Source organism: Folsomia candida, unplaced genomic scaffold (genome assembly GCF_002217175.1).
Source record: "Folsomia candida strain VU population unplaced genomic scaffold, ASM221717v1 Fcan01_Sc016, whole genome shotgun sequence".
Classification (NCBI taxonomy): Eukaryota; Metazoa; Arthropoda; class Collembola; order Entomobryomorpha; family Isotomidae; genus Folsomia; species Folsomia candida.
In genome coordinates this window covers 3,830,477-3,848,515 of record NW_019091208.1, presented here as the reverse complement: position 1 = coordinate 3,848,515, position 18,039 = coordinate 3,830,477, and the positions used below count along the sequence as shown (strand labels likewise).

The following is an 18,039-nucleotide window of genomic DNA, read 5'->3' as shown; positions in this document are numbered from 1 at the left end:
GATATGATCTCATTTTGAGCATTTTGGTGTGTAATACGGCATAATTAAAAAAATTCTTAATTTCTAATAAGAAAACATGTTAAAATTGAAGTTTTTCCAAATTTCGTAGTATTACATACAAGCCAAAGTGCTCCAAATTTATGGGAGGTTAAATAAACCTATCTATATATAATAAACTTATCTATTTGTGCATAGATTTGCAAAAAAGGACGGTAATAAAGAACTTTCGCCACATTTTCTAATGCCAATATACATAAAAAAATCTTCGTATTTTGTTGAAATTAATAGTATAAAATTTCAAAAAAAATATCCACAAAAAGCAGCAAAATTCCTAAACTTTGTGCATTTAAGAAAATGCTGATCGATTGTTACTGCCAGCTGATGAATGAATAATGATGTAGTGCTGATGCTGATATGGTTTTTACATGAATGAATTTTATCAGGAACCCCAACGCGGAACCGACATCAACTCCTTCATCGGAAGGATCACCTTCATCTTCGTCTTCTCAAGGATCCAGTGGCGGTGGTGTGAGTTTAGGTGGTTCGACAGGCGAAAATCGATTCCCACATCAAGATAAGTCCTCATCGTCATCAGTGATGTCGGTTAAGCCGAAATTGATTGAATGGCCGCCTTACGACTCTCTCTTTAAAAAGTATCTCAGCATTGGTAAGTTTCTTTCTCCTTATTACGGAAAGAAATTAATATAAAGAAGCGGACCGATATGCATTCAGGGATAATGTACAGAGGGCGGATATGCATTTATTTTCGTTATTTGAATTTGATAATGACAGACGGTCAAGCTTTGTGGGTGTGTCCCCTAACTCTCATAGAGCACAAAAATGTCAACATATTTTTACATATTTCTAGGCTTTCAGGCATACATATTTTATTTTCGTGATTATTTGAAACATAACTTTGTTTTAGATATTTTTCAAAAATACTAAAGATTTCCACGATATGAGACGAATTTTTTTTGCACAAACAAATTCGATAATAAAAAATAGATTAGGTATATTTAAACATGCAAATTTTGCTCAAATTCCAATTTTTAAAAAATTCGTACAGATTTCTTAAATATTTTAGCAATTTTTCGCACATAAATAGCCGCCCTCTGTTAATGTGGATACCATTTTACCCACGAAAGAATTCTGTCTGGACTGCGTAGAACCTCTAATATTCAAATGATATCATCATAAAGGATGACGCTAAACCAAATTATTATCCTTTCTGGGGCAAATCATGCATTTTCCATTAAGAGATTGGCACAAGTAGTGCCCATTGCGGCCACACTTTCTCTCTCATCATGCCCGTATTTTACTTTCTCCTCTTTTTGCAGAAGCAAAGCCCCGGATAAGAAACCATTATAGAGCGCATCGCCTATCATTTTGGCTCCACTTGGTGCCGGAGCTGATGCGAAATGGCGGAGGTGGTGGGATCTCAATGTTTCAAAACCGTCCAGAAGGCCACGTTATTAACTCAAGTGAGTATAAAGCAGTAATAATGGCATTATCATCATAATTTCACTTCCGGCCAGATCTCGAAATCTTTGCTGCTAACTATTTACCTACATACTTATATAGCTAACAATGGAGGTCTCTCAGCGTATGCTGTCAGATTTTGAGCAAACTAGTATCAATCGATCACAAATTTAATTAGTAGAAATTTTCGAAAGACACGATCTCCCAATGGGCACGTTTAGCAGAGATATTTGCATCCGAAGAGAAGAAAACGGGTAGTAAATTTGGAAAGTGTACATTCTGTCGACGTTTGGGCGCACTTTCTCCCCTTCGGATGCAAATACATCTGCCAAACGTGCCCACAGGGAGATTGTATCTTTTGCAAATTTCGTGCTAATTAAATTTGTCATCGATTGACACTATTTTGCTAAGAATCTGAGAGCATACGCTGCGAGACCTCTATTATAACTATCACCCAATTTCTGCCCTGCACTGCCTTTTTTACCCTATTTTCACCGGAGAAAGTTCTACACCCAGATTTTATTTCAACGGAATTGGGGAAATCTATAGATTCCAAGTTATGTCCCAATTTGAGCAACATGCTCATCCTCGCGGAAAAAGGAGAACAACTTTACTAGTCTAGTTTCACTAGAAGTTTCAGTAGAACTTTTTTGAAAACACATTTTTTTCTTCTTATCACTACCTCGCCTTTTCTGACTTTACCTGTCATTCGTTATCGTAGGTAATTCCACTGTACAACATCCCCCCTCGATACAATTGGTGGGACCTCCGTACTGGGAACAGCACCCCTTTTACTACTCTTCTGGTTAGTACAGTCTTCATATTTTTTTGCAACTTTTCAATTTCCCCAAAACCCACTCGCACGAGTGGACTTCGAGCACGTGATAAAGTGCTGAATACCCGTTATTATAACGTTGTTTGTGTCATTTTTCTCTCCCAGGTAATTACTCGAGCTACCCAGGAGGCGATATATCCGGTCCACTCGGCTCTCGCCCACACCACCGTTTTCATAACGACCATTCCAACGGAATTGGTGGTGGTGATCCGGGTGGTTTCCAAATTTATTCTACCGCCCTCTCCGTCACAATTGCGGTCGGGTGTTCTTTCCTCATCTTGAACATTCTCGTGTTTGTCGCGTTCTACTATTTTCGCGACAAGCGACGAGCAGCAAGACATTCTCGGGGTGGGGAAAGTGAACCTTATCGCAACCATCCCGGACCTATTTCCGCTTCTGGTGACGGACTAGACCACCCGACGAGCTACCCCACCTCGGCCGACCTCCAATTATCCGTCGACCCCACCACCACGAAGGGACAATCAGCATCCACCTACTCGTCCGCCGACACGATGGTGCTCCCCTCGATTCACAACACGCCCGTGAGACTCCAAGAGAACGGTCAGATACCAAACTTTCACCAGCAGCAACGCCACCACCACCAGAATCAGCATCAAATGCTTCCCATGCCCAATATTTGCGGTGATCTGCCAATTTCCGCCAATCTGCAACAACTCCTCGCAGAAAGTGCTGCTAACTCTGGTGGTGGTCGAACCTCGTCTCCTTATCAGCATGCAAATCCGTCGCAAAATCAAGCCCCCACTTTCATGCTTGGTGGTGCATCAACCTCCACATCCACGTCCACCCTCCCCTCGAATAAGCGACAAGGACAAAGGAGCAGCAGTAGTGGTGGAAGCAGCACTCTCGGAGGACACAGTTTCGAGCTTTCAATGCCAGATGCGATCCTGGCTGCAGCGATGATGCTAAATTATCGACAGAATAATTCATCTCAAGTATCCAGCAGTGGAGGAGGATCGGATTTTTTCCTCGGGACAGGTCATAAATCTTCGTCTGCGGCGGGGAAGAGACCAGCCCTCAATATGAAAGAGCAGTTGTTATTGTCAGCCGGGATTAGTGATGCTGCTACTTCCGCAGTTGGTTTCACGAGTGCTCCTGGTCCTGGTTCTGGTGGTAACGGGGGGAGAACAGGTGTTATCGTGGGTAATTTACCAGGCAGCAGAGGATCAGTCCCGTATAATAATAATGCCACCGGTGGTGGTGGTGGAGAAAGTGGTTGCGGGAATGTGATACAGTTTGACTTTGAGAATGCCTCAAAATCAGTCCCGAGACCGCCCAAGAGACAAACGCCCTCTGTAAAGTTCAGCCCAGATACCTTTATTTCTCCTGATGGATCCATTTGTTCCGGGCCTAATGCAAATGTCAATACGTCGCCCGTTGTTGTCACTGCTCCGAATTCTGCCCCCATTCTGACAGCCAATGCGACCCCAACCTCCACCAGTTCCTCCGTCTCGTCCATCTCGACAAACTCGGCGAACAACCCAAGTCAGCTCAAGTCATCGCTGAAAAAACATTCAAACTACTCTCCGGCACAAGACCAGCTCAACGTGTGAAGAGAATTTGGGAGTTAGTGCTGTTGCTATAAATCCTTTAAATCTTGTGCAAATATTCAACACTTGCTCATCCGAGTCAGAAAGTGGGGGGAAAAGGATTGGGAAAAATTGAGTGAAAGCAAAAACCAGCTGCGGAAAGGGGAGAGATGATTAAATTTTCGGTGGTATGTGTATGTGCTCGGAAGTGGCCGCGGAAGCTGGGGGGACATCGGGGGACATTAATATTGAGGGATAGGGGAGGGAAGGGTTTATATAATGATGGGGACATCGATTAACCGTGGGAACATTGTCCCTCTGTCCCCTCGCGCTTCCGCGGTCACTGGTACCCGTCGTACCTCTTTGATGTTTATTTAGCAGAAAAAGGAGGCCGGACGAGGAACCAAGGTTGAAAATATGTTTCGTACTTTTGATGGATTTTCATAAACATATTTTATATATACAAGGTAAAAAAAATGACAAATCAAAAACTGGGTATATATGTAAACCGTACTTTGTCTCTTGTATTTACACGTGTCCTCATTTTTTCCATGTCTCTATTTAATAATAAGGTTGAGAAAAAAATTGAATCAAATAAAATTAAAACGATTTACGTGAACGAATGAAATATGTGTAAACGGACGACTTTTTTGACTTTTTGTCTCTGTGAAATTGTTTATTTCAAAGTACATAAGCAACTCTCTCTCACTGTCAAGAGTTGTTGGTCATAAATATTCCGTCGTAGCAGGCCCGACATGTCACACATTATCGGAGCCCTGTTGCCTTCTCTGTGCATTCAATTTCCGGGGACGTGCAAGCCTGTAACACAATAATGTAGATATCACGGCCAAAATATATATAGTAAAACTGAAACAAACTCCGCCCGACTTTCTCCTCCATCCACGCTTGTTTGTGACACGTTGTGATTTTCTCTACAACGGAACCTGCTCCAAGTTTTGCGTCTCTAATGAGAAAATCATGTGCACATCGCACATGATAACATCCCTTTGATGAGTATGTACATCACCCTCCTGGAAAAATAATAGACGCTACGGTGTCCCATTTTTATCTGTGCTCACCCATCAACCCGTTGAAAATACGAGTTTTCCTCCTTCTTTTAAGTCAACGTGAACCTGAACACAATTGAGAATATAAACCGACTTTCACTTCCCCCAGTCCCGCAGGTGCCCTGCCCGCTTTACTTACTTATTTCTTCCTGCTAGTGAGATTCCCACGTGAAATTCTCGATTCAAATGACTGCATCTCCATCCATCCAAGAGTGAAGAGGAGAGAAGAAGAAGAAAGGAAACGAGCTCACAACAGAACATCAAATAATAATATATGAACTATCAGACCCGGCAGATAACACGTTCTCCTGGCAAATAATACGTACATACATACATGCTAACACTAGTCACCAGTACCACCTTTAACAAACTAGAAAAGAAATCGATTTCGCTTTAAACTACATCCACACCGCCCATTGAATGGGATACACAACAAAGGAGAGAAAGTTGTCGGTAATGTACTCTAAATGATATCTGCGCTCCGATTGAATTGTGTACGACCACTCGGAATTCGTTGTCTAACTCTTTTTCCTTCCGGTTTGGATCCAGCACAGAAGCAGCCATGGTTTGAAAGGGGTGGGGTGAAGGAAAGGAAAGTGAGGATGACAGAAGAATGCACGTAGGTACATGAAGGAATTACATTATGCAACATGGCGAGTTTGTATGAAGCAAGCGATAAAGAGTGGAGTGATCTCTACGGCTGCATGGTGACCGTACATATTTGAGAGAGAAAGCGAATATATATTTTTTGCAGAGGTGGGCAAAATGCTTTGTAAAAATGCAGGATTTTGAGTTCGGATCTCTTAAGGGTTCGAATTTCCAGGACTGTTACACCCACAAAAACACGAGGATTTGCAAGCAGAAGGCAACAATCGTACGAAAATACAGGTTTTGTGAAGAAATTAAGTTTTTATAGCTGACAAATTAAATTATTGTTACGACTTTTTTTTGCAAAATAAAATATTTTGACATCGATAAAAAGTTAATTCCTGCACAAAACACGTATTTTCGTAAAACTGCCGTATTCTCGATGTAGATTCTCATCTTTTTGTGGGTGTAACAACCCTGGAAATCCAAATCCTGGGGAGAACGGAACTCAAAATCCTGTATTTTGACACGGTATCTTGCCCACCCCTGATATCTTCCATCCGCGTATGTACATATGCATTCATGTAGTTCGAGATGTATGTACTTAACAGGACAGTGCAAGTGTAAGGTGTGTGTGTAGAGGGGGAAGCAGGAAGAAATGGGTGGATTGGATTTCTGGATTTGGTTACATAAACTGGATCAATAGGAGGAAATTGCTTTCTTCAGTGACTTGACGAAGCCTCGACAAGCGAAAAGAGATACAGAAAGTGCGGAGGATATTCACGATATCCAATTGCAAAATGTATCCCTCGCTTGATTTCATTGCCACCAAAATGAACGTCAGTCGGAGACGAGTTTTAGGAAATTGTCACGTTTCAAAAGTGAAACTTCCTCCGCGTTGCATTTATCTAAATACTGCAGTAGCATGTAGATAAGTACACTCTTAGAAAGCTGGTAGTAAATCATTACATATGTATATTACTTTACCGGCACTGGTAATAAAGGGCATTACCGTATAGTAATGTTTTAGTAATGAAAATGTATCCCTCAGAAACAAACTACTACCCCACCGGTGGCAAGTTATTACCAAATCAATACCAGTACGGAGTATATATCCGACTCTACCACATTTTTAACAGTGTAAGTACATGTAGTAAACTCATTGAATGGGCGGAGAAAGTAGATAACTTTATACATAATGCGACAACGATATGCACACTTCCACACTACATACATACATACCACCAGCAGGAACTAATCAATCCTTGCTTTCCTTTGCCTCCTTCTTCACATCCACATTTCCAGGAAATAGTCCCATCGCAAAGAATAATTACTCCGTGCCACGAACCGTCTCACGGCCAAAACTAATCAGTGTAAAATAATTATTTCTTGGAATAATGTCTCAAATCGCATTTTATATCGAGACACTACTTGCTTCCTATGTAATTTAAGACCGTAAACACACCGCTCATTTGCCGACAGTTTTATTTTCTTCTATCCGATCGTAAAACAATAAAGGATTCAGGAAGTCACGAAAGTATTCGATCTAAATTCGATTTGACAAAGGAAACATCAAAGTAAGTGGGATCAAATTCCCCTTAGTAAATAGCCCACCATACAAATAAACTGTGCATGTCCTTCGTCATCATCAAGTCAAAAAGGGGTAAGCTTTCTTTCATGGCCGAATCTTTTGGCCTCATTCAAACCCTGATTGAATTGATGGATGGATGGAGGACGTATTGGTGAGCCAGTCATGAATAAATAAATGAAAGCAACCTCACACCACCACGGCCATCACGACCACCTTTTCCAACCTGGCTGGTAAAAGGATATAGAAGAAAAACAAGCAACGAGAGAACGAGACAAAGAACTAATGGAACCGTCCATCCATCCCTAACAACTTTCTCCTCTCTTTACTTTCTCTCTTCCAAACTAGAGCAATAAATATTTTGTTGTGGCAAAATTACCGCCATGATTTGGCTTCCTTCGTTGTCCACTGATTTTCCACGTGTGGGTGGTGTACTGATCAAAAAGCATAATTGGGCAGAGGCATGTGCATGCATAAATGGACAATGGCCGCGGAAGCGGACAGAGGGACAATGTCCCCACGGTTATTCGATGTCCCCATCATCTGCCCATCTTATATAAACCCCTCTCTCCCCCATCCTACAATGTTAACGTCCCTAGATGTCCCCACAGCTTCCGCGGCCACTGGAAACGGGCAGAATGCATGTGGAAATGAATTTCATCCTGCATGATTTTTTACTACCGCTTCCTAAACAATTTTAGAAACGGGTCCAGTCCAGTATCCACAATTTCTATGCGAGACGAGTCTTTTAACCACGTGTGCAGCCTGGTTGGCAGCATGCGTAAATTATTTGGACAGTAGTCGAATTTTCAGCAAAGCCGAATGTACTCTTTGTTTGGAGAGTATTTATTGATAAAATAGTTTCGCTTTCACTTTCACTACGACGTAGAAGCAGTTCAGTGGCTGGTGGACGGACGACGATGGTTCCTGCTTGGCCGGGACAATACAGTCGCTGCTGTGGTGTGGTTTTTGGTGGAGGATGATGGTGACAAACGGCAGGCAGCAGTGACCAGACCGCCAATATGTCCATATAACCTTCGCCCTCAGGTTTGATAAGAGCAGCTCGCAGCCTGGGACATGACACCAGACCAGACCAGCGAGCCAAGCCTACGTTATAGATACGTTGGGTTTTGTTTCCCACATCCTATTCCATTCCGTGCCATTGTGTGTGTATGGTTGGGCTCAGGAATGTCGTCCTCGTGTGTGATCTCCCAACATTTAGCGGCTCCGATTCTTACCAATTCACATTCTATTTAGGTTCAAACCAGTCTTTTTATCGGGGGTATTATATTCCCACTGTAAATGTACACATACAGTCAATTGCTGAACAGGGGAGATTTATGAACAGGAAAATAATCCTTTGTGCGAACAAAGTATTTATAAAATAGGAAGTGGTTCGTTTGCTACATTGCTTTCACTGTAAAGCAAGAAACGCAAGAAATGCGATGTGCAAGAAACTGGGAGAAAGTGCAAGAAATATGCGTCCTGTAGCCATGCACCGTATGGGGCGCAGTTTCTAGCATCTTGCATTTCTTGCAGGTCAAAATCTCTCCAAGAAACCACTTTCCCCCGTTATTTCTTGCACGTGGTTACTTTCACCCGAACGAAACACTTAAAATAGCAAAGTCCAGGATATCATGTTTAAAATACATACATTGTCTAAATTCTTATACGTATGTACACACGGCAAACTGGTCAAACTCGCCTTTTCCCCACCGCTTCCCTCACGTCTGACATATCAAGCCTAAAAATCTCCCTCCCTCCCACCACCTGAATTAAATTGGCCGCCGCAAGAAGGTGAAACTGACAGAGTAGAAATTGATCAGATTTGAGCAACGTTTTTCATTTCCTCGTTGTATATGTATCACGTAGAAAAAAAATTCCACCTTAAAAATAACTTGATCTTGTGCCCTGGCAGAATTTATGTGGGTCAGAGTGTGCACAGAGCCCATCATTTTATGCATGCTTTCTCTCCACGAAATCTGCATAAGCATCTTTCATCCGTTCATCTGGTTGAACGGGACGAATCTCATATTTCAACTGCCCCAAGCGCATGTAAGCGTCTGCAAGGATTCCGTAACTCAGGGGGTGGTTTGGTTGGTTGAAATTCGATGAAGAGATTGCAGAAAAAGCAGCAGAGTGAGCAAGAAATTCGGAAAATCTTATTTAGCTAAGTAGTTCCTCTCTGCGGAGGAGCAAACATCGTCCAAAGTAAACTGGCCGGACGCGTAGCAAAACAACAAATGTTAATTCAACTGGAAAACTAGAAAAAATGAAGGCTGATGCATAATACAGGATCACAAAGAAATACGGTGAAAGTTTTACTAGCTGAAAAAGAGTACGCAGTTGGTTGGTGGAAGGAAAGGTAGGGAATAAAAACAAGGAGGGAAATGTGCCAAGCTAAGAAAACATGGGATGAGTCAAGTCAAGTCGAGTCGGTGAATGTTTAACTGCGCAGTGTAATGTTGTTGTAATTTAATCATGATCTTTTCCATTAGTGTTTTTATGGAGGGTATGTGTGTATGTATCAATCTGTTCATTTCGGTGAGTAAGAAGGGGGAACAAAACGTTGCGAAATGTAGGTGCATATGGAGCCAGGTTTTTATTTAATTTGGTGAGATTGAGACGTCTTTGAAGTGTCCACACTGTATTAGTTTCTACTTAATAAAAGGTTATTAGTAGCTTGCTTTTCTGTTTTTTTTAGCCCGAGTCAGGGCTTATGTACTCTTCATGATTGTCTGTCGGTCTGCCTATTGATGACGCACGTAAAGCTTATCTAGTCGGCTTGAAATTTTGCTCACTCGCAGAACATGCAAAATTAGGGATCAATTTCGAACATGAGCAAAATTTTGGTAGTACCCACTTCAATTATTAATTAATAACAGTAACAACTGACTCGGGCTAAACAAGGTTGCACTGTAGCCAGGGCTTATGTACCCTGCTGCATGGTTGTCTTTCTGTCTATTGATTAAGCTTATCCGAGAGCCTTGAGATTTTGCACACGCACGTAGAATATGTAAAATTAGACGTCAAATTCAGGCATGAGCAAAATCTGGAAATTACAAATGTTGTGGGAATTGTACAAACCCACTTCAATTATTGATAATAACCTGACTCGGGCTAAGGAAGGCAGCATTTCTATTTTTTTAGAACCATAAACCAGATCAGCAGCATGTGACATGTGACACCCAATATTCCTCATTTTTCCCTACTTTAAAAGTTTATGACTTTCACTAGATTCTTTCTCTCCGCACATGTCGTGGCGAGCCAATTTGCTTCCTAGTTTTCTCACCACTTAAAATTCTTCTCTTGTCAACTTAATCGCATAGTGGGAGAAAAGCGTCTGAAAGACCACATGAAAACATCGTGGCGACAGAGATCCAAATGCGGAAAAAATGTCAGGCAGGAAAAACAAAGGAAAAGCAGAAACAAGGCAGGAATTCACGTTTCCCAACTTCTTTGCAAACTTGATATTTACATGAAATTTCGCAACTTATTTCTAAAACATAAGACCAGGCAGCGAGCGGGCGAAAAAGCATTCTGCATCGCATGTCAAGTGACTTCTTATCAAAGAAACATTGTCCAAACTGTCTTTCAACTCGGGGAAGGAGATTTATGTTTTATCATCTTCTACAAGATGAAATGTCAACCAGGCCACAAAGGATTTTCTTAAACCTTTCTCTTTGAAAAGGAGAAAAAAAGCAGTAGAATGACAAAGTAGCAGAAGCAGCAATAGTGGTCAGTGGACGCGGAAGATAATTTGGACTGTGGGGACATATTAGATAAGCTGCTTACGAATATTTTCCTTTCTTATTTTGGAGCTAAAGGTTTGTTTCAAAAGAAATCTAGTATTTGTAAAGAATTAATACTGGGTATGATAAAACATTAATATGAAAGTTGATAAATACAAGATCTTCATGAAAATTTAAGAAAATGTGTAAAAATTATAATCTAGCTGATTCTTACAAAATAAATTGCATATTCAAATGACACTATGGTTTGATTTTTTAAATAAGAGACTTTTTTACATGCATTATTTAAATGATCAAACCATAGTTATAAATTTAATCAATTATTTTGAAATTTGATTGGAAAGGTAATATAAATATTACATTTTGGTCTGAGTTTGTGGTCGAGGTTTTTGTTCGGTCCCACGAGACCGTGAGGACAGTGTCCCCACGTCCCCACACTTCCGCGGCCACTATTACGTAGTAGTGCTGGTCTGATTGTAGTGTTATGAATTGGAATGGAATCTAGCAAAATAAAATGCTTCCCTCACTGTGAATGCGACTCCAAGAATTACTTCTTTGTGACATCACCACTGTTTTTCTAGTTTGTGACCTTTATTTTCTTTAAAGGTGTCCCACCCATACTTTGCGTGTCGCAACTGTCATCTGTCACGGTCCAGCAATTGTTGTTACTCGATTTATGCCGTGTTGAAAGGCCAACTTGTCGTAATAAAGTAAAACATGGGAATGAATCATAACTAGATAATAAATTCCCAACGTGAAGGTAAATAAATGTGAATTTTGTCGTCTCAGAAGCCCACAATCAAACCTTTCCTTTGACACCTATCCACCCACCCACGATATCCTTTGATGATTAAATCCAGTTATTACTACTCCGACCCCCCAAAATCCAATCCAACTCGTGTGTGTGGGTGAAGAATGAATGGATGGTTGGTGCTAGAAAATAGTGTACTCTTTGCACCCTATTTCTTAGTGCCTAGTTTTGGTTTCTGGTCTTCTCATTGAGTGAGATTTGAGACTAGAAAACCCTTTGTATTACGTCCTCGTAAATCTTTTGTCCGATTTAGATTATGAGCTTCATAAATCAGCTGCATCCGGGCAGGAGAGCGAGCAAAATTCTGAGATTGTGTGCACTCTCTTCTTCTTCTTTCTTTCTCTTTTTGCTCAGTGTGAGTCTGTGGATTTCACCATTATACAAATATTACTTATTTCGCCATTACTTTCACTATTAACCAAATATATTGAGGTTCCTTCCACATTTAAATGCTTTTCTTCACAAGCACTTTCTCTGCCTCGGACTGATGAGACTATCACTCCTTCGAGCATCTCACACGAGGAGAGAGAGAGAGAGGATACAGGCATAATAAAACAATGAATATGTGCGAATTGAAATCTTTGAGGAGTTTGTAATGTAACGTTCTGCAAACAATTTTCGTTCCGAGTAAGGAATATTATTTCCGAGATTTGGAGAGAACTCCTACATAATTTCATTGTTATATACCCTGGAGAAATCTTAATATTCGAACAAAACATTGAGAAGTGGATCAAATTATAAGGGTCGTTTAATTTAAGAATTAGGAAAATTCCAGGGTATGCACACTCTTAGAAAATTGGTGTTAAATCATTACTGACTGGAGTGCGTATGCAAGTATGACTCTACCGGAAATGGTAATAACGGGCATTACCGTTCAATAATGTTGTGGCAATGCAAAATTTACCATTCAGAATCAAACTATTACCAACCCGGTAGAAAGTTATTACCAGATCAATACCAGTACGGAGTATATATCTCACTCTACCAGATTTTTAACAGTGTAGGCAAATTAATGTATGCATACGCATATGTGCATTGGGAAAATACTGGTATAATTATTACCCCAATAAATCAACTCCTCGTGTGTTTAGTGAGTCGTGTGGCCAATTACACACTGCCCGATCGCGACCGATGCCAGAAAGAATAATAAATATGAATAATATATGAACTCATCATTAATAAATAATTTTCCATCACATGATCCTCTCCTCCACCAAAAAGGGTGCTTAATAGATAGCACTTAATCATGGAAAGAGTTGACTCCTCGGCTCATGTTTCTTCTCCTCTGTAAATACAAATCCATTAAGCCCACTCACTCCCCCGTCACTCGGTGTTAGATTATGTTGAATGATTCCATGAATAATTGCATTTTTACCAGAGACACGTCCTCTAATATGCAGAGGGCGGATATGGATTTATTCCAAACTTTTTCAGGGGATGTCGACGGGCGGTCAAACTTTGTGGGTAGGTCACTCGTATAGATCGGAAAAATTTAAAAATATTTTTGCATATTGTGACATATTTCTAGGTTTTCAGAAATATAAATATTTCCACTATTTTTTTAAAAATACGTAAATATTTTAGATGTTTTTCAAAAATACATCAATTTTGTAAATTTTTTAGAGATTTAAAAAAATGCATATATATTGCAAATAGTTTAGATATATTTTCAAAAATACATATATTTTGTAAACATTTTAATGACGTGAGACGAGAATTTTTTGGTCGAAGAATTTGTACACCAGTAAACCCAGAGCATTATGATCAAAAATAATTTTTTTTAATTCGTATTTTTAAGTATGTTTTTGATACGTATCATAAATATTTTATCTTGGTCTCAAATATTAAATACACATTTTACAAATTTTTCTTGCATACATATCCGCCCTCTACTAATATATGAACAACCACGATTGATTGATCCCCACGTTTTTTAACCATTTACTTGATAATTACTATATCTCACGTATGCCTCGGTCCTCCACATAAAAGTCCATAATAAATAAATATGACATCGCTAATATAGACAGATCCACAATCTAATCTTGTTGTGTATCCAGCCAACCATGCAAGCACTCTCCAAGTGAACCAAGCCACGGAATAAAATGAGAATTGGATTGGATTTTGGCTGGTGGAGAGATTCATCCTCAGTATAAAAGTAGTTGTGTGGGCCCCGTTCCGCCCTGCTGGCCGCCGTTTCATTGATTTCCCATCACTCCTTCTGCCAACATTTCTCTCCTCTCCTCTCCTTCATGTTTTCATCTTCACTTAAAACGCTAAGTACGAGGGAACAAAATACTTGTCTCGGTTAACTAAAAGCACCTGAATCCTGGGGAGCTTTTAGTCTTACAACTTTACTACGGACGAGTTGTAGTTCACCCACAATCTCGGCTCTCTCTCTGAAAAAAGAATCACTGAACCAGCAATGTTCATTCACCGACCGATGATCATGACGATGATGGCATTGTAAGATGGTTAGTGGTGTAGTGTAAGTAAGTAATCTTAGCATTCTCAGATACCGGGTAACAACCGAACCGATTTGCGGAGTGGACGAAGCCTCGTTCGTGACACTTTTCCGAGAGAAGTGGGCAAGGTGAGTGAGTAATATATTTAAATATGCAAATATACATAGAAACAAAACACGTTAAGTAGTATATACACATGGCGTGTCTGACTGTATCAGGTTGGATACTGCATTGCACCATTGCATTGCATTTACACGATTTTGTAAGTGAAAGCAAAGTTCAAGATCAGAATTATACCGGGCCTCGCTCCACGGCGGACGGAATACCAAGTGGGAAGAAGTACGTACAGTAGCAAGTCCCATACCCGGTAGTAGTTCGACGGGGAAAAGATACCAACCGCACAAACAGAACATCGAGAGCAACAAGGAAGCAGCAATAATGATTGAAAAATTTCACCCTATAACTCACGTCATATTTGACATGGATGGTCTGTTACTGGGTAAGTGCTCGTCCTCCGAATACAATGCTTTCTCTTCTGGGTATATTTCGACATACACTTTTTATTGAGTCTTTCCCTCCTTTTGTTAAGTTTGACATGTTGAAAATAATATCGGCAAGCAGTACACAAGGGAATTATTATCTGTGTGTATACAAGTTTGATGTGGGTGTAAAGGGATGATTCTGCTAATTGTGTAACCTCACGTTGTATGTAAGATGAAGGGAGATCAGTGTTTGAGGGTTTGCTACATTTTTTTGTAGTGCAAAGCGAGAAATGCGAGGTGCAAGAAACTGGGAGAAAGTGCAAGAATTATGATCCATCTAGCCACGTGCCGTATGAAGTATGACCGCGGGACGTAGTTTCTTGCGCCTTGCATTTCTTGGAGGTTAAAATACCTGCAAGAAACCACTTTCTCCCCGTTATTTCTTGCAATTGGTTATTTACTTTCACCCGAAACACTGCTAGAGATTTTGAAAATTTATTTTGAGGACACGGTGCCATTAAGTATCCACAGCAAATTATATGTTCCTCCTCCTATTATCTAACAGATACGGAGCCCAAGTATGAAAAAGCCATTAGCACAATCTGTGAAAACTTTGGGTCTAAATATACCTTAGAGGCTAAATTAGGCGCTCTCGGCAGAACAGCGACAGACGCTGCGAATGCGGTGATAACCAAGTGCAACTTGCCAATCAGTTGTGAAGAGTTTTTGGACCTCATGGAAAGCCAGTACCCTTCCGTTTTCCAACACGTGGACATGATGCCTGGAGCGGAAAAGTTGGTCTCGCACTTTGCCCAGGCTCAGATACCTCAAGCAATTGCGACAAGCAGTAAAACGACCACATTTCGTCTCAAGTCGAAAGGCAAGGAGGACTTTTTCGGGAAATTTAGTCACATTGTCATTGGATCCGATGACCCCGAAGTGGTGCAGGGGAAACCACATCCGGATATTTTCCACGTTGCGGCCAAAAGATTTCCAAATCCGCCAGAAAGCATGCAATCCGTGAGTGTGTGTTTACTTTTATGAGTTTTGTTATGGTTTGATTACAGGTCGTGTTGTTGTTATGCTTTCACCATGTGTAGGTGTTGGTGTTTGAAGATTCCATAAATGGGGTGAAGGCTGGATTGGCGGCTGGAATGCAGGTTTGTTTATTTGTTTGCTTGTTAAACCTTTATTAAAGTATCAACAAAAATTAATTCGTCACAAATTGGACCAATTCCTTACAAATAGGTCGTCTGGGTGCCGGACCCATGTCTCGATATCACGTCGCAGAATGCCACACAAATCGTATGTAAAACCATACATTTATTGACGCAAACCTAACCTAACGCCTGCATTTTAAACTAATTTTGCAGATTAAATCATTGGAAGATTTCAACCCGCAGCATTTTCATTTGCCGAAATGGGCATAAAAATCTGTAATTTATACATGCAGTCCTAAAACGTATTTAAAATTGAGAAAATAAATTTATGATAAGTATCATACTAAATAAAAAGTATAGAAAATATATAATAAATCAAGTTATGATTCCGAGCAGTGTGCGCACTCTTTTCCAAACAGACACATTTCTAGGTTGATTTCCTCAGTGGGTGTGCTTTCTCCACTGCAGATGGAGTCCGCTTAGCTGGAGAAAGTTTGGAGTTCAGTTTTTAAGGGCAAGTTTTGCTTGCATACAGCATCACGGCACTTTAAATCTGAACAAATGATACTTCCATAATGTATGCAAGGCTTACTATTTGTTCCAAAAAACACAAAAGCTATTAAATTTGGTAAATTAAATTTTTTTCGTCATGTAAGGAAATTTTATCAGACAACCTCTCAAATTTTGTATCTCTATTTTCTTGAACGAACAGTAGTCGTCATATACATTCTCGAATTAGCCAAATCTGTTGCATGCCTCTCTGAACTTTAGTTGAAAAAACAGAATTCGCTAAATATTGAGTGGGTGAACTAAATTACATTTCGCCAAAACACGCACATACATATGTATCTGTTTTTACTTTCTCCAGATTATCAATTAAGAATTAGCCTGACCCAGGATCAAACCACATTCTTAAACATGTTCCTAGTAGAAGGTGTAGTAAACAGCACTGGTGTGGTCTGAAATTCCAATAAATATGTAGTGCATACCTTCCTTGTGGTTAATTTTATACTCTGGAACGCTATTCTCTCTCCACCACCACCACAAACTGTTCTTCTCTCCTGCCTGCCATCATGTCGACCAGTGTTTTTGGCTGGTTGTAATCCCGACTAATTAATAGGTGTTTGCGGGACAGGGTATTTATTTCAGGTGGTTCTTGTCCCACTTATTTGCTTCCCTGCCGTCCCACCACTCCTCCTCCGCACCTCCATCCTTCTTTACTTTACAGCTCATTTGGTCTACTTAATGCATTACGTGAGCTGCTTCCCTAACTGCGTTGTTGTCTCGGCCTCTGCGTCGGTCGTGATGGTCTTGGTGGAGCAGTGCCAAAGGGGGACGACAGGTCATGTCTACTCAGCCGTGTGCTCCGTCCTTTTAAGAACCCTAATAAACGTTATTCATTCAAGATCAATGTTCACCCAGTTGGAGAATGTGGCCACTTTGGGTGGTGGGTGAGCCTACTTTCTCCGGAAGGATTTTAATCTCACCACCTTTCTCTCTCGATATGCAGTGTTTCGGGTGGGAGGGACCACGTGAAGAAATAACGGGGGAAAATGGTTTCTTGCGGGTGTTTTGACCTGCAAGAAATGAAAAGCGCTAGAAACTATATACGCCCCATCGCAAAAGCTCATAGGGCGGGTGACTAGATGGCACATATTTCTTGCACTTTCTCCCAGTTTCTTGCACCTCGCATTTCTTGCATTTCTTCCTTTGCAGTGCAATAAATGTAGCAAACCAGTAAGAAACGAAACACTGGTTTTTTCCAGGTATTTTAACCTGCAAGAAAAACAACAAACTACTTCCCGCCGCTATATTTCATATGGCGCGTGGCTGGATGGCGCATATTTCATGCACTTTCTCCCAGTTTCTTGCACCTCACATTTCTTGATTTGCACTCCAAGAAATGTAGAAACTCCGCAAGAAACTAAACGCAACCCTGTCACTACACATGCATGCACATGATTGGAAAGGATGTGCTGTGCATCTGGTTTGTTGGCCCGATGAACTGTGAATCTTCCCCCCACTGAACTAATTAGAGAGGTTTTCCCCTTATTTGGTATGCCAGCGTCGATTTTATGGCACCCTCTCGTCCTAAATGGAATAGGTGATCTACTTTATGACCCAGATTTTTTTGGAGAAAGTACAACGAAATGATTTCTTTTTAGATTTTTAGATTTTGGAATATGGTTCATGCAGCCTCCAAGTTAACAAATACATTAAATGTCGTGGAATTCTTTCTTCGAGGGGAAACACGACATGAATGAC

The 18,039-nt window shown here is 40.6% G+C and overlaps 2 protein-coding genes across 4 annotated transcripts in view; both read left to right on the top strand.

The window, feature by feature from the left end:
* LOC118437776 (neuroligin-4, X-linked-like) overlaps window positions 1-4,489 on the top strand; it is a 50,666-nt gene extending 46,177 nt beyond the window's left edge. For all 3 annotated transcript variants that reach the window (XM_035857126.1, XM_035857125.1, XM_035857124.1), the window contains 4 exons: window positions 444-667; window positions 1,338-1,481; window positions 2,201-2,284; window positions 2,420-4,489. In XM_035857126.1, the coding sequence (XP_035713019.1) occupies window positions 444-667; window positions 1,338-1,481; window positions 2,201-2,284; window positions 2,420-3,885 (1,918 nt within the window). In that variant the 3' untranslated portion in view covers window positions 3,886-4,489. The remainder of the gene's footprint in view (window positions 1-443; window positions 668-1,337; window positions 1,482-2,200; window positions 2,285-2,419) is intronic.
* Window positions 4,490-13,802: 9,313 nt separating this feature from the next.
* Window positions 13,803-16,154, top strand: LOC110856518 (pseudouridine-5'-phosphatase). Its single transcript, XM_022105001.2, has 6 exons — window positions 13,803-14,260; window positions 14,351-14,631; window positions 15,180-15,634; window positions 15,715-15,774; window positions 15,863-15,919; window positions 15,988-16,154. Exons 2-6 carry the CDS (start codon window positions 14,571-14,573, stop codon window positions 16,042-16,044), a joined length of 690 nt encoding a protein of 229 aa, XP_021960693.1. The 5' UTR covers window positions 13,803-14,260; window positions 14,351-14,570; the 3' UTR covers window positions 16,045-16,154.
* Window positions 16,155-18,039: the final 1,885 nt, after the last annotated feature.